The sequence below is a fragment of the Rhipicephalus microplus genome, chromosome 10, assembly GCF_043290135.1.
Source record: "Rhipicephalus microplus isolate Deutch F79 chromosome 10, USDA_Rmic, whole genome shotgun sequence".
NCBI lineage: Eukaryota > Metazoa > Arthropoda > Arachnida > Ixodida > Ixodidae > Rhipicephalus > Rhipicephalus microplus.
The window spans coordinates 101,062,273-101,078,937 of NC_134709.1; the positions used below are offsets into that span (position 1 = coordinate 101,062,273).

At 45.9% G+C, this 16,665-nt stretch overlaps 1 protein-coding gene across 2 annotated transcripts in view; it reads left to right on the forward strand.

The window, feature by feature from the left end:
- Positions 1–16,168, forward strand: part of LOC119181143 (beta-1,3-galactosyltransferase 5) — a 38,642-nt gene extending 22,474 nt beyond the window's left edge. The window contains exon 2 of one of the 2 annotated variants that reach the window (XM_075875962.1): positions 13,423–16,168. In XM_075875962.1, the coding sequence (XP_075732077.1) occupies positions 13,455–14,588 (1,134 nt within the window). In that variant the 5' untranslated portion in view covers positions 13,423–13,454 and the 3' untranslated portion in view covers positions 14,589–16,168. The remainder of the gene's footprint in view (positions 1–13,422) is intronic. The other variant, XM_037432329.2, reaches the window with a different exon arrangement.
- Positions 16,169–16,665: the final 497 nt, after the last annotated feature.

Below are 16,665 nucleotides of genomic sequence, written 5' to 3' on the forward strand. Positions count from 1 at the left end.
ATTGAGCGTGTTCGACTATACTACGCCTGCCTTGACGTGCCATGAATCCCAGCAAACTGGGCAATAGTTTCTCTGCGGTAGTCGTCACGCCACTTAGCTTCTCAAACAAGTCGCGACCAACATTGCAGTGGAGTGTATACGGCGCTGAGTCCTCTGTTCATGGTCGAGCGGCTCCACACGCCGACATAACCCAGGCCGTCCGGTAGGTGTCACACGCACCGAAGCGGCCAAGGAGGGTGATAGCTTGACAGGTGTGTAATCGGCTAACCAACCGTAACTGCTGCAACCGGCAGGGTTACGCGAGCGCCAGTATACTATTAGGAAGGGTGAAAGAACGGCGACTCCTGTATGACGAATGCGCCTTCGGGGATTCCTTCGAAAAGCTCTAAGTTGGGCCAGTCTTCGCGACATTCTGATGCCGTAATGTTCCTAGCAGTGTAAAATTTTAATGTTTGAATGATACGGATTTCTAATGCTTAACAAATAGATCTGTTGAAGAGGAAAGCTGCTTAAGCGAGCCGCATATCCTTCGGTGTATATATCTGTAAACAGCCTAGGAGCACCTGGCGTTGCCCAGCAACTGCTGATGTGACAACTTAGCCGCACTGGTCAAAGTTACGCTCATTTTTATTGTTATTTCCAAAGTATATTCATGTGGGCTTTGCGTCCCAAAACCACGGTATGAATATGGGTGACACCGCATAGCATGGCTCCGAAAGTATAAACATATGGTGTTCATTAACATGCACTAACATAACACAGGACAGGGGCCTCTACCCTTCTACCTCCATCGTAATGTGACCGCCATGGCCGGCATCGAGCCCGCGACCTTCGGCTTTTGGTAAGCAGTCGAGTAGTGTAACCACGGTTACATTGAGGCAGACTCATTATTTGCATGAGTAACAGATCAATTTTATTTATGCACATATTAGGACTCAGAGCGCATTCATTCAGCTCTACGAATGATGGGTAATGAATTAATGAGTGCTTCAAAGGAATGAATGAGTTAAGTTTGGAAAGGAAACTTATAATGAAGTTGCGCTGAGCGAAATGTACCAACGACCAAGGTGAAGTTTGGGAAGGAAATTTGTAATGAAGCTTCGCTGAGTGAAAGGTACCAATGAACAAGGAAAAAAAAACAGGAAATGTCTCTTCAGAAACTTTACAAGGAAGGAAGCAACAAAAGAGAGGAGGCAGAGAGTTTAACCAGAAAAACATCCGGCTGGCTACCCTACACGGGGGATTAGGGAAGAAACAAGAAAGATGACAAGGAGGGAAGAGAAGGAAAAGAAAAAAAAAGAGAGACTGACAGTAAATTTCTTTATTTGCGCTGAACCACGGTAAAAATATACGTAAAAACAGTATCCGTAGTGACGAGCTATGCGACAACATCATACTCCAGAAAGCGAAGCATCGCAACTCGCTGTGAAGGTGGTGATATAGTGTTCTACTTCAGGCCCGAAGGTCGCTGGAGAGAATCCAAGTTCGATAGAGGCGAAGCACTCGATGCCAGCGTATTCAGATTTTGGTGTACGTTAAAGAACACCAGATGGTCGAAATTTCCGGAACCTTCCACTGCGGCGTCCCTCACACGTGGTTAAATACACTAAATAAATTTAAACCTCTGCCATTCACGCGTAGCTTTAATCCGCTCAGGTTTCCGTACGATTCTGTCAGCTTGCTCCTGGATTTCACAAACTCTTATAAGAACATCGGTATTATTGTGCCCAGCAACTTGGTCTGGTGTACGCATATACAAAACATAATTGCATTGTCTAACAAAACCTTAGGCTTTCTAAAACGTCACTTTGAGAGCACTCCGGGGCACATCAAATTACTTGCCTATGGGCATTACTAGTACGGCCAAAGTTGGAAGATGCACCCACCATCTGGGACCCACATCAAGCATACCTTATCAATGTTCTAGAATCAGATTAAAACCACGCATCTCACTTCATCCATTTTTCGTTATCTTACGACATCAGCCTCACATAAATAACATCACTATCCAATCTTCCATCGCCTGTTCTGCGTCGTCACATTTCTTCTCTTTGTATATACCGTAAATTCTTTCGCAGCTACGTCCTGCATCAACCACCCTAAATCAAACCCACAAAACTAATATCAGTCAGGAAAAGCCACCCACCACAAGTTTCATTATTACATTCTAGAACATGTACATTTTCAGCGTCCTTTTTTTCCCACATGGCAACAGACGGGAACGACCTACTTTCTGCCATTGTCGACGTAATGTGCTCACATTCGTATGCACAACATGTAGCTAAACACTTTAATAGACTCTGAGTACTTTGGTTCTACACGGTGCTTACGTACAGATATTATACATGCATGTTGGCTTGTAATATGAAGAAATGCATAAAATAGCAACCTGCGTATTGATTGCTATTGTTTAATGTGAATCCCGCACCTGATATTTTACACCCACTGGGGGTTTTTAAGAAAAATACACTGAAGGACTGACCTCAAAATCATAACTTAGTTTTCGCACGTCAAATGCGAACAATTATTATAAAGATAATAATATTTGTTTTTTTAATAAAGGTATTTTCAAGGCCCAAATGCACTGCAGAAAGGAGTAATGTAAACAATCGTGAGTGAAGTTTAAATGAAAAAAATGAAAAGAAAAATAGAAAACAGAAAAAAAATACCGGGGATTTTATGTCCCACAACCATGCTATGATTATGAGAGACGCAGTTGTGGAGAGCTCCACAAATTTTAACCACGTGGTCTAAAGTTCCGGGGCTCTGGTGTTCTTTAAAACGCACTGACATGTCACTTTATACGTTCCATTTTGTCTTGATCGAAATACGACTGCTGGGGCCGCGATCGAAAGCGTGACTTCCGGCTCAGCAGCCGAACGCCGTAGATACTGAGCCGGACAACAAATATTATTAGCAAGACATTACAAGCTATGAGCTTGGCATGTGTAGTGCTAACTAATCTTGCACTAGTGTATGCCTTTGACATGTCTTCAGAATATAAAATAGTATTTAAAGTTTGCTTACAAAATTCACTTGCCACCTTTGTTGTCTTTTGTGCATCTGTGCTGTTTGGGAATTTCGCTCACCGCACCTACAATGGAGACTGTGTTCGCAAACTCCATTAATTCAGTCGTATCACACTACGTCAAGGGCTGAAAAAACGCGATTGACTGCTTAACGTGTGTATAAATAAATTGGATTTTTTCTTCATGCAAAAAATAGGAAAAGAAAAAGTAGGCTTGGCAAGCACAGCTAACGCAGTCGCTGCAGATGTAAGCTAGCAGTAAAAGTTTGTTCGAACGTTTAATATCATTTCTACGTTAGATTCAAAAACAAATAATTGCATGTTATTTTCTCCTGTATGTACATACTTTTGACATCATGTGCGCTCGTTTCGAGATAATACAGTACGTCAGAAAACATATAGAGGAAAGCGCCATAAACAGATCAGTACAGATGCGATGGGCATCGCAGATGTTTTCAAAAGAACACCATCATTTCGCCGTCTTAACTTTAAATGTTCCAAATGGCCTTCTTTGTCTCGAGTTTGCACAGCAAGAACTCGCAAGGTCCCTTAGGCATTCGCGCGAGACGACCTAAAAGCGTAAACCATCTTTTGTTTTCCCCTTCGATGCACTGGTCTCCTCCCTTCTCCCACGGCAAGGCTTCAGCCTATTACGTGGCTTGGCATGGCGGTGAACTTGCAAGCTTTCTGCATTTCACCTGGCTGTCACACTGCTACCGTGGTCGGCCCACCATTGACCATGCTATGGTGTCGTCTGTTGGCCCCTGCATTCGACGTCGGGGTATGTGACACCATAGGGTCGTCATGATGATACAAACGTTGGTGACTTGTGACGTCATGGTGATTTCGCATCGTTACGGGATCACGTGAGGAGGATATGTTGCATAATTCGTGCTGACGCCAACCCTACCGATGGTCAATATCCGCTTTTGATGAGGCTTCTGTGGCCTCTTTCATTGTGTAGAATAGCTTGCACGTGACGTGGTCGACGCACAACGTGGCCTCAATACGGTGACCTCAGTGACGTAAAGAAGCACTAAAATTACGGGGGATTAACCTGCTTCAGTGTGATAAGGACGTGGCTGGAACGTTATTGGCGCTCTGTGCATGAATCGCGAAAAACGCAGCTATGAAACTAGAATGACATCAAAAAGTTTTTGTCCCACCTACGTTAGTAGTCTAAGGTGGCCGTTTCGGTGACGTCCGTAAAGCCACCCATGCATGAGCGAGAAAGTATACGGTAAGCGCAGATAGCTACTACATTCTTGACTATTAGCGTTTGACAGTCTCGTAGAGAACAACGGTCGGAACACTGCAATCGACGTCGCAGCAGAGAATGGCTGTCACGGCTGCCGCAGTTATTCATATTTTGATTCCCCGGCAGGTTAGTGACGAAAGACCATCGTTCACGATGTCGCCTCTCTGTATGCTGGTCAGTATTCCGAGCAGCGAGGCACAAGTTGGGGAGCAAATAGGCAACATGCGTTGTGGCTTGAGCCAGACACGTAGCTTGCCCACTGAATCCTCCTCCTTTTACGAACGGCACCTCCACCGCTCCTAACCCCAAAATCGGGGACTATATTAAGATAATAAAATATACGTATGTAATGTGCAAAAATACGAAACAATCTTTATTGCACTTTAACATTAACCGTCTCCTAACACAGATAAGAAGAACGAAATATCTGAAATGCGTTATATTTAGGGAGTAAACCAATCATTTTTATCTACTATGATTCCATTATTGTTATTTATAATGATGCTCGTGCAAGCATCACATGGCCTCCGTTTATATTTAAGGTGACAGAAATGTGAATTAGGTGTTGTCGGTTATATCTTCAATCCTCTCTTGCACTAATTCCAGAATAAAAGTTTCTGGAAAAACTGAATAATTCATTCAGTTTGGTATGATTTAGGCTAACGAAGGGTATCCAGAAAGAACCATGAACTGTCACCTTCTCTGAAGCAGGAGCCTTCGTCGACTACTTTTCTCAGGAAGATGTTCTAAGACGTTTTTCTTGTCTTACTTTTTTTGGGGCGAAGCTCCTGAAGCCGTGGGTTGTCATACTGTCACCAGTTCATCACATCTTAGTTTATGGCTGACTTGGCAGGTCGCGATGGTGTGAGTGGCAGACAGACCGACAGACAGACAGACAGACAGACAGACAGACAGACAGACAGACAGACAGACAGACAGACAGACAGACAGACAGACAGACAAACAGACAGACAGACAGACAGACGGACAGTCGGACAGTCGGACAGACAGACAGTCGGACAGTCGGACAGACAGACAGACAGACAGACGGACAGACGGACAGACGGACAGACAGACGGACAGATTCAAGGTATACCGATAAAACCTTCCGAAGCTTCGCTCCACTCATCATCATGCACTGCGTGAATATGCTGTCATTTTTCATTTCATGCCTGCTGAGACAAATAGATCTGCCGATGGTACTATCTGCTCTCTCGGCGGCAGCTGGCGTGGCAGAACACCCTCCCCCCCCCCCCCCCTCGTGTCATCCTGTATGTGCTTATTTTTTCACTGTTTTTATTTTCTGCCTAGTTCTGTCTCTCTCGTCTATACCTTTCTTGTTTTAATGTCGATGACATTTTCTGGCACGGGAAAAGGTCATACGCATTCTCTACAAGTTTTAGGGGCGAAGCTTATTACCGCCTAGTACTATGGTCGTGGTAGAGAATCATTGCTATAGCCGAAATATCTGAAACACGCAGGCAAAAAAAAGGTTATGCAAAAGCCATCGTCGTGGACATAAGCTAATTATAATGCAAAAATTTGCTGTGCTCGGTGAAATGAAACCTATACAAATGGTATTGATGTGTTGGTCTTTACTAAAACGTACCTAGACGTTAGGCTTCGCAAGGAAACCAGTAACAGAAAAGCACACGTCGAGAGCTACATACTCCAACAAATTACTTTTCATAAAATTCTGTGTCAAATAGAATTAACTTGCTTCCAACTCCTCGTCACAGCCCTTATATGCAAGACCTTATAAGTAAGCCCACGGGACGGCCCAGTGCTCTCCCATAGTAGAGTATAAAGTACTCTAAATCGTTATCTAGTTTTTAAATGCATAGCATTTTTTAGCGAACTTTGGCGAATTTGAGCGTATCTATCTATCTATCTATCTATCTATCTATCTATCTATCTATCTATCTATCTATCTATCTATCTATCTATCTATCTATCTATCTATCTATCTATCTATCTATCTATCTATCTATCTATCTATCTATCTATCTATCTATCTATCTATCTATCTATCTATCTATCTATCTATCTATCTATCTATCTATCTATCTATCTATCTAGCTGTTTAGGACTTCTAGCTCTCTTGGCCGTTTCGAAAATGGTATCTATACCAAACTTGGTATGCCATAACATGACTGCGTGAAGAATACAATTCACTAGTCATAACATGAAAATCATAACATGTATGTCATGACTGTCATGATTTACATTTCATGGTCCTGCAGCTCTTGCGGTGGTTTCGTCCACATGACACGTTGCAAATCTAGTATGGTATGACGTGATTGCATGGCGAACACAAGTGACAACACCTAACATGAAAACTATGACATGCGTGCCATGTAACAAGACGACTACATGCCACACTCATGATGCGCTCACAGCCGTTTCGCTAGCGTCACATATACCAAAGTTGGCATTACAGGACGTGAATGGATGACAAAGTTATGATACTGGTGCAAACATGATAAACATGAGATGCGTGTCATGTAATAACAGGACCACATGCTACGCTCATGATGCGCTTGCGGCCGTTTCTCTAGCTTGACATGTACCAAACTCAGTATTACGTGACGCGAACGGACAACATAGGTGAATGACACATCCAAACATGATAATCAAAACATGCGTGTCATGCAACAACATTACTACATGCCACAGTCACAATGCGATCGCAGCCGTTTCGCTAGCTTCACATATGCCAAATTTCATATTACGTGACGTGAATTGATGACGAAGTTATGTGCCTTGTGGAAACATGATAATCATGAGATGCGTGTCATGTGAGAACATGAGTACATGCCACAGCCAAGGCGCCAATACATTTCGACGTGACGCGGTGCGCGTGCTCGCCGGCGTTCATTTCATTGCGTCACGCCCGCGTTGCCGCGCCAGGCGCCAGTCCTGCCATATACTCGCAGGCACGCGCCGCGCTGCGTTGCTTTGACGCACGCGCGTTTTAGCGCGTCCAGCGTCTCTCCGCCCCGAAAAGAAGGAGACGCAGTGTTGTCTGGGTAACGCATCGGCACGAAATGCAGCGTGTCACAAATTGCGCCGCTTTTCCGTCGGGCCATGGCGACGGACGCTGGTCGCGCCGGTCGCGTCTGGCGTCAGTCTATATAGTGCTCGCGTTTTGCTAACCTAGCGTCGCTGTGTCCAGCATGCACGCGCGTCAACGCTACATTGGAATATATTGGGTCCTTCATGATGCGCTTGCGGCCATTTTGCTGGCTCCACTTATACAAAATCGGGTGTTGCGTGACGTCAATAAATGACAAGACATATGACTAGTGCAAACATGATAATCCTGACACGCGTGTCATGTAAGTACATGGCATCATACCACGCTGATAGCGTGCTCGCGGGCATTTCGCTAGCTCTACCTATAATAAATTTGATATCACGTGACATGAATAGATGACGAAGGTAAACGACACATCCAAACATGATAATCATGACATGCATGGAAGTCATGTACGGCATCATTTATCTCCACCTGGTAACGTTGTGCTGATTTTAAAGTGACATATCAACCTTTCTCATTCGTGCTTCGCGTATCATCGATTCTCACTGTACGTGGGATCTGCCAATTTTTTTCTAATCACATCCCTAACAAAATAGATTCCGGCCATTCGCAGTCGTGCCCCAAATGTGGCCACGACTCATGCTTTTTTTTTTAGTCACATGCTCTGGCTGTGCCTAGTCCCTAACGCCTCTCCACCCATCCCAAAAGAGCGATGGGACGCATCTCTCAAGAGCAGCAGCCTTCAGACACAACTCCAGGCCGTTCAGAGGGCCCAAGAAATCGCGACGGTACTTTGACTTCCGGTCCCACCGACTTCCGGTCCAATCGTGGGTGGAGGCATCGACTTGATATGGCGAGAGGCTTATGGCTCCCTTAATATCTGTCCTTCGGGAGCTAAAGTTCTTGTCATGCCATGTCTAGGCCAGGACAGCTGATGGCTAAACATAATATAGTATTGCTCTAAAGCGTTGGTAATTTACTCTAAACGCACTTTTAGGTATTTTCCCCTTTACAGCTATTTCCTAAGTTCTCATTGAATTGTATAAGACGCCTGTAAGGTGAAAAAAAACATATATACACAAAGTCTCTCAAATTAAGCTATGAGACTGCACTCGACTAGCTTACCGTCACTCACCCACACAATGGCCAGAGCTTCACCGACTCGTCACAATTTACTTGATGAAGATTTGTTAACTTTTTAATATTTATTAGCATGTAACGAATCCCCCCTCAAGAGACTCGCCCCCGTATTCACAAATGCTCCTCGACTCGATTTTCACCCTTCACTTGACAGAGTTGAAAACTTCGGCACAGCTAGGCTAAAAAATGACGCTGCGCTACTCAAGAAAGCAGCCAATTATCGCTGATATGCAGTGACTTGCCCTGCCTAAAGATGGCGCTACCATCAGCTTTCTCAAGTGAAGGTGGAGTGTTGAGTGAAGGGGCGTTCCAGAATACGGGGGTTAAGCTGAAGCCGGTGTGAGCATTAAGTGCGGCCAGACAATATTTGACTGGCCATCATGTCCAGTCAATATTTGGAACCGAGCGCTCACAAGTGCAGTGTTCTTACTAGGCAGTGTTCTTACAAGTCTAGAATGAAATGCAGCTGCTAACTTCATTGATTGCTGCCCCGCAGCAGTGGTCTAGTGGCCTAGGTACTCAGCTGATGACCAGCAGGTCATGGGATTGAATCCCGGGTAGGGTGGCTGCATTTTAGATGGAGGCGGAAATGCTGTACACCCGTGTGTTCAGATTTGAGTGCACATAAGAAAACCACTGGTGGTCGAAATTTCTGCAGCCCTCCGCCACGGCGTCTCTCATAATCATATGATGTTGTTTTGGGATGTTAAACCCCACATATGAATCAACTTCATTGATGGCTGCTAAGGTATGCTGCCCAGTAAGCTGCATAATGTATTGCTGTCAAATCGGTGTTTGCTAACTGAAATACTGTATACAACTGTGCCACATATTGACGCAGTCCTACCTTGTCATGTTTTTTCTTAAGTGACTGTGCTTCATTAGTCGTTATTAATTAATTGATTATTTCTGCAAGTGTCCTCGAAAAGCTTCTTCCGACAGTATGGTCTTCAGAATTTGGACTCTGGGTCCCACATCTTCAAGCAAGTATTTTGCAACTGGTGCATACGTAACTCATGAACTGAAACCACTTTAGGGCGTCTTAAGGGGGCAGCTCTGTTACACAAGAAAAAAAACAAGCTATGCACAAAATCTGAAGAAGCAATGGTAAAGGTTTACTTATTTTAGCGCTGAAGCCCATTCACAAATTTTCTTGTGTGAATATGCTTCCGCGCTACCGTACGTCAGCCCCTACCACTGTTTCTTGAGGCTATTGACATCTCATTCTTTTTTCTGTTTTACACCCTTAAGAATGCCTAACGCTGTTTATGCACATTTGCAGAAATGAATGAATCAACGTATATAGTGCTGCAGGTCTGCGTCGTTGTGGGTATTTTGTTTGTGCCCAGCGAGCCATACAGTGGTGCAGAGATGTGTTTGCGTTAGAACGCCTCTGTGCACAGAAAGAGCTCCATCGCGTTAGCCATACAGTGCATTGCTATACACGAAGCGAATGAGATGAAAAATCGGGGTCGGGACGAGTGGGGTAAGGGAAGAAAAGTGAGGCGTGTGAAAGAAAAAGAAAAAAAAGAGTAGCTTGACATCCAACAGTTCTGCGACATATAAAATAAAGTAAAAACATGTACCGAGCGCTTCATTTTAATGCAACAGAGAAAACGGGAAAAGAAAGTGGCAGCAAAACGTCGCGAGTGAATGAACACGGCAGTATCCGCTTACGAAACGTCGATAGCAGGTCGACATAGCCCCGGCCGAATACAAAGCGCGTATCGAGGGCTTATTGCACCAGCGTTCGCAAGCCGAATGTCCAATGGCCGTCAGCGTACCAGGCTTCATCGCAAACGAAAAAGTCAGAGGCACACGGTGTGTGCAGTTCCATTTTTTCATCATTTTTCACTTCGTAAAATAAACCATCGACAGTGTTCCCACTTTGTCACTTGCTGCGTAGCATACTGGTGAGACAAGAAAAAAAAGGCAGAAATGTATTGTGCCTTTCTTCATGTTTCGTCGTCCAAGTATTATGGAGCACTTGTAGCAACTTGTTTGTGCATACTGGGCCAGTTTCAATACATTTACATCGATGTCGTGTGATCATCGGTTTAACTTGCAGGTATATTGGAAACGTGTGTAGCGCTCATTGAAGTTTTGTTTTTTAGCGTTAGCTAAACTGGCCTCGCTAAGCCAATTTTGCGTGGCACTGGTCTGCGCATGCGGAATGATACTCCGCCACCGCCGCGCGCGGCTCGCCGCCGGTGTGCGCGCAATTCGATGCGCTGCGCAGACGATCAGTGGTGTCACGCACCGGAGCCGGCACCGCCCTCGCACTCGGCGGCGGCCGCGAGCGACTCGCCGCCACCAGTGTGCACTTTCCAGAGGAGTGCCGTCATAGCCTTGGTAGACATATGAATGCCGACATGCGCGCCTTCCCTGTGCAGTCGCCATCTGACACTGCGCTGGAGCCGCTTGATAGCGCTTCTGACTGGCGTTTGCCTTTGTGGTATAGCCATGGAGAAGAAAGAATAATCAGCTGAACCTTTGCTAACGCAACGTATATCCTGGCATGGCTCAGCTAAGGCACTGCCATTTTTCGTTTTATTCGCGATGTGCTCGTTCGAATGCGGAACATTGTCATTTTCATTTCTGACTATCCAAGGGGTTACAATATGACTACTTGTACACTACTCCTAAATAAAAAGAAGTTGTGAAGGAGCAAGGGTGTGCCAAAGAAAACTGCTGCAAATAGTTTCATTCTGTTTCTCTGTTTTATTTTCTCTCCAGATCTATAGATTGACTTGACAAGTTTTCTCATGACAGTTCAACTCCCTCAGAAGGGAATAGTGATGGACTGTGTGTAGATTTGCAAACTTGCATAAGATTGTTCAAAGCCATTTAATATTCTATTGCAAGAAATGTTTTAATGTGTTGATTTGCGCTTGTCACTGTGATCTGGATCAATTAGGGTGTAAATAAATAGGTATTTTGAAGTCAGCTAGGCAATATAATTGAATCGACAGAGTGGAACTTCTTGTTTGTAATACATCTACAAGTTGTCATCAGTGATATTCATTTCAAGCAGACAAATATTTTTACCCCGCCCGATGAGTTTGATACCTTGAACGGTCTGTTGAGTTTCGTAGGTACTTCAGCAATGTGACTATCTGCAGCAATACGCTGCAAGGCGGATGTATATCTTTGAACACACATCGAGTGTAATGGAAGGTGCCATTGCAGTGCTGTACTTTGGGATCCTCGGTTGAATATTTCACGATTGAAACATCCTTTCGTGTCATCATAATAAATCTAATTTATTGATTGATAGATGAATGCAAGAGGTTCTATTGATCCACGTTGATGCGCTGTATTTATTCCTCTCTACTGTTTGTTTTTCAACATGCAAGCAAAGGAGAAAAAAACAGCAGTGACTTAGCTCAGCTATGCCAGGATATACGTAGCGTTAGCAAAGGTTCAGCTGATTATTCTTAGCTTTCCAGATATCATGCTTACAGCTGTTTCAATGACACACACACGGTATACGTAATATGCGGCACATGTATATTTATTTTGCCGGGCAACTACTTCAGGATCCGATGAGTTAAGCTTCTCCGCTCTACTGCACTCTCCTTCTCCATGGCTATACCACAGTGGCAAACGCCAGTCAGAGGCGCTATCAAGAGGCTCCAGCGCAGCGTCAGATGGCGACTGAACAGGGAAGGCGCGCATGTCGGCATTCATATGTCTACCAAGGCTATGACGGCACTCCTCTGGAAAGCGCACACTGGTGAAGGCGAGTCGTCGCGGCCGCGGCCGAGTGCGAGGGAGGTGCCGGCTCCGGTGCGTTACACCACTGATCGTCTGCGCAGTGCATCGGATTGCGTGCACACCGGCGGCGAGCCGCATGCGGTGGCGGCGGAGTGTCATTGCGCATGCGCAGACCAGTGCTACGCGAAATTGGCTCAGCGAGGCCAGTGTAGCTAACGCTACAAAAAAATGTGCAACCACAAATTTGAGTCGGGCGCCCGAAACGTTGAAAGAGTTCGCACGCTATCACACGAGTTCCAACCAGGGAGCATGATAAAGAAGCGGCCCTCTCCCTAATTATCTGAGCTGGGTTTGCCAAATTATGCAAACTTGAATGGCGCTAGAAACGAGGCACCAGAGTAGAAGCAGACAGGAGGAGCGCAGATTAACAACTGATTTGTAGAAGGCACATAAACTACTCTTCTGAAACAATGCGCGCATGCAATGACAGTCATGACCACGGGACCAAAGCACGATCCTTCACCAACACTCCTATATACACAAGAAAATCAAACTCTTTCCTGGAACGATACACATCATACGCTTCACCGATACATCTCTGTATGGTTCCAGGAAAGAGCTTGATTTTCTTGTGTATATAGGAGTGTTGATGGAGGAGCGTACTTGGGTCCCGTGGTCGCGACTGTCATTGCATGCGCGCTTCGTTCCAGAAGGACAGCTTACGTGATTTAAATAAATGTATTGTTATTCGGTGCTAATCCTGTCTGCTTTGATTCTGGTGTCTCGTTCTTAGCGCAGTTCATGTTTACATAGAATGTCTTACCAACTAGCCCCCTACACATGCTTCCAGGGGTTAGCCATGTCGCCCACTCCCTTAATAAGCAGACCTGACCCGTCGTTGCGGTAGACGCAGGGTGATGGCCCTGTGAGTTTCGATGAAACTAGTGCTCATGGGCCCCTGGTGATGTATTTGAAAAACGGCTTGCTTCCCACTTTGACCCTTCAAAAATTAGATACCCAGAGGTACTATATTGTGAGAGCACGTCATTGTTTCAATTTTATGTATGTATCAATCGCGACTCTTGATTTCTTCCATTTACATTCGTCCAATCAGTGGAAGGGTGCTGCGGAAAACCCCCCTTCTCCTCTCTGCTGTAGGAGCTCTCTACATGATTCTACTGCTGACAAATACTTGAGTGAGCACAAATCAGCCCCCTAATCTGCCTTTTGCATTTGTAGGTCCATCCTGATGCAGCGGCTACAGGCCGGTGATGACCATTCCCTGCAAGTTCTCACGGCTGCTTCTCTGCGTCACGACTTGTGTCGGCGTCTACGTTGTCTTCCAGTGGTACCTGCCCATGTCCTTCTTTGGCCATCGCGTAGACGTCGGCCTCACGGAGGCGCTCAGCTGCGACCCCTCCATCACCGCACCCACGCGGAACGCTGAGTCCGAAACCAGCAAGAATCCGAGGTCACCATCCAAGCGCATTCTCTCGAAGAATCGATTAGAAACTGGCCGTCACACGTACGCTTTCCCCTACATCTTGAACAAGCCCGATTTGTGCTCCAAGCCACCGTCGACGGCCGTTCTCATAGTTGTCATAACGAACTCCATCAACTTCGCGCAGCGCAACGCCATCCGTAGCACATGGGGCGATGCGGCCCGCCGCCGGGGCTACAAGGTGATGTTCCTAGTGGGAACACCCAAACTGAAGCCGTTCCAAAGGAACATAGCGTATGAAGATTCGCAATATGGCGACATGGTTCAAGCTGATTTCGTTGACTCGTACCAGAACTTGACACTCAAGTCAATCACCATGGTTCGATGGGCCAGCGCCTACTGCTCCGACGCCAGCCTCGTGCTCAAGATTGACGATGACATGCTGCTGAACGTCTGGGACCTGGCGGCTCGGATTCGAACCCTCAGCGGGGTCAAGAGGACGCTGTGGGGTCTGCTGGCGCAAAAGTGGACGCCCCAGAGAAATCCCCGGAGCAAGTGGTACGTGTCCTCCAGGGCATACCGGAGCTCTTCGTACCCGGACTTCCTGGCTGGACCAGCGTACCTCCTGTCCGGAGACAGCGTGCCACTCCTTGCTTGGGGCAGCTCCGGAGTGCCCTACCTGTACCTAGAGGACGTCTTCTTAACTGGTATTGTGGCCGAGAAGGTTGGCGTCCACCGAGTGCACGATGAAGGTTTCCTCAACTACAGGAAGCTCTTTACACCGTGCACCAGGCCCAGGATCCTGACGAGCCATGGGTACACGCCGCTGTACTTGAAGCACACCTGGCGGGCGCTCTTTGCCGGCGCCGAGAGACGGACTTGCGACGATGGCACGCCTGTGGACGGTGACGCAGGGAACAACACGGAAGTGAAAGTGATCGTCGAAGTGCGGGACAGTGATTAATTGGCCGCAAAACGCCATACCCACTTGTGTCACTCGAGGTGGGGATTACACTCGACAAGGAAGAACTCAGCCGCTATCGGAAAGTGCTCGAAATAACCAAGGAAGAAAACAGCAGGTCGCACAGAAAGTAAACACTGTTGCTTTATAAGCAAAAGTTATGGCATTTTAAACGTGTTTTTTCCTTCTGTTTAAGATAGATGCGAACGTTTTATTTTAGATTGTGATTGAAGTGGACGTGCATGCCGGCAGCTGGGACGGTCGAGGAAACTCGGCGGCAACATCGCCGAGAGACGCGGGCAAAAAAAAAACGTTAATCGTTTTAGTACAGGGCAATATTGACAAAGCGTCGATTCTCGAATTGGCCAAGAGACTCGATAAACGCGAATGGTGCCTCATTGATGAAGCTTATTACGATGTGTTGGCGCTTTCACCGTGCTACCGTTTGATTGTATTGTTATTGAACTCATCGAACCAATTTGTAGAAAAGAGGCGTGGTCAGTTGTGGCGTAAAAATCCAGTTGGTACTTAAGAATGTGTTTTGTTTGCACTAGCTGTAAGTCACAATACAGATTTACAGATAGGACAATGTAAGTGGCGCAGATCAACGTAGTTTTAAGGGAGAAGAATTCGTCGAACGAGAATGTGAAATGGATTCAGTGTCTGGCACAGTCCACAGGAGAGGGGGCTCAAAAGCACCTGGGATATGCTGCTATAAAAAACACCTGGAACGTTTCACCAGTCCGGTACTTCTCGTATTCATCAAGGCGAAGACAAGTCCCCGGCAAAGAAGGTTCTTTTGCCATGTCCAACCCATCTGCCCATCGCTTATAGCGAGGAGCACAGGTAGCCAGGCAGCCTGCAAAGTGCTGCGACAGGTGACATTCTGGACGCGTGCCTACTAACTATACACTTTGATGTCTACTCATTCACCTTTCTTGGTATACAGTGAATACAGGGTCATTTAACTCTGGGATCAGAGAGAATGAAGTACCACATGTCATGTCCCGTGTAAGTCTCCTGATCCTCCCTTGTGGTGGTCGGATTCACTGAAGTAAAAGGCAATACTTGCTCCTGCGCGTTTCGACAGGCGCGCAAGGTTAGACGAAATGTGTAACAATCGTAGAGTTTTTTCTGATCCCCCCAGTCTATCAGGAGAGGCGAGACAGTACTGATGATGCGTGCTCAAAATCATTCTTTACTGATTCCTCTCCCTCAGCACTACTTACGAGGCAAAAATGGGTCTCCCGCCTGCGCGGCGTATGGTGGTTTCCCGGATAACACCCACACAATTTTTAGATTTTCCGGGTAGTCTTATAACCAGGCGTAAGCGCCTTGGGGGCATAGCTACTAAACTAAGACCTACGATTCTCGAAGAGTGACTGGCGGGCTCCTTCCCAGACATCTTGAAGGCACTAGTCAAACATCTGGATGCTGTCTGATGGCTTGGACTTCATTTTGCCTTTTTGTGTAGACCTGGACTGGGCTTCATTTTATTTTAATAAAATTGTTCTCATTTTGTAAAGCGCAAGTTTTCACTCGATGAATTCTCGTCAGTACAGCTTTGGCCTTTGGGAGGTGAGAAGTAGTAACACGTTTTGGACTTGCTTCAAGCTGGAAGAACAATGTTAACTAATATTTAGCAGTTTGCACAAACAGTGTTTAAATTTCTGAAGTATCCTTCCGTAATGGACATTTGAGTAGAATGCTCTTGTGCGTACGGGAAGCGCTACCATGCCATTTGCGTTTTGGACACTCTTCAATGTATGACTCGTAACGTAGCCAAGGCAGTGATTTTTTTTGCGATAATTCAGCAGGAACAGCGATGCTGCCTTCAAGACTGATGCGCTGAAGTCTCGACAGATTTTTCAGCCAAATGTTTTTTCTTTTGGCAGGTGAGTGATGATGGTATTTAACGCTTTTCCAAAGGAACTGTTGGCAACCCATTGTTGTGATATCCTAGTTACACACGCAGGCAAGCGAACCTTAATCAAGACAAACTTGAATTATACTGAGTGAACTACGATTACCGCCAACTGCTGCTGGCAGCTTCTGTTACATGGAAAAAGCTGCCTTTGGT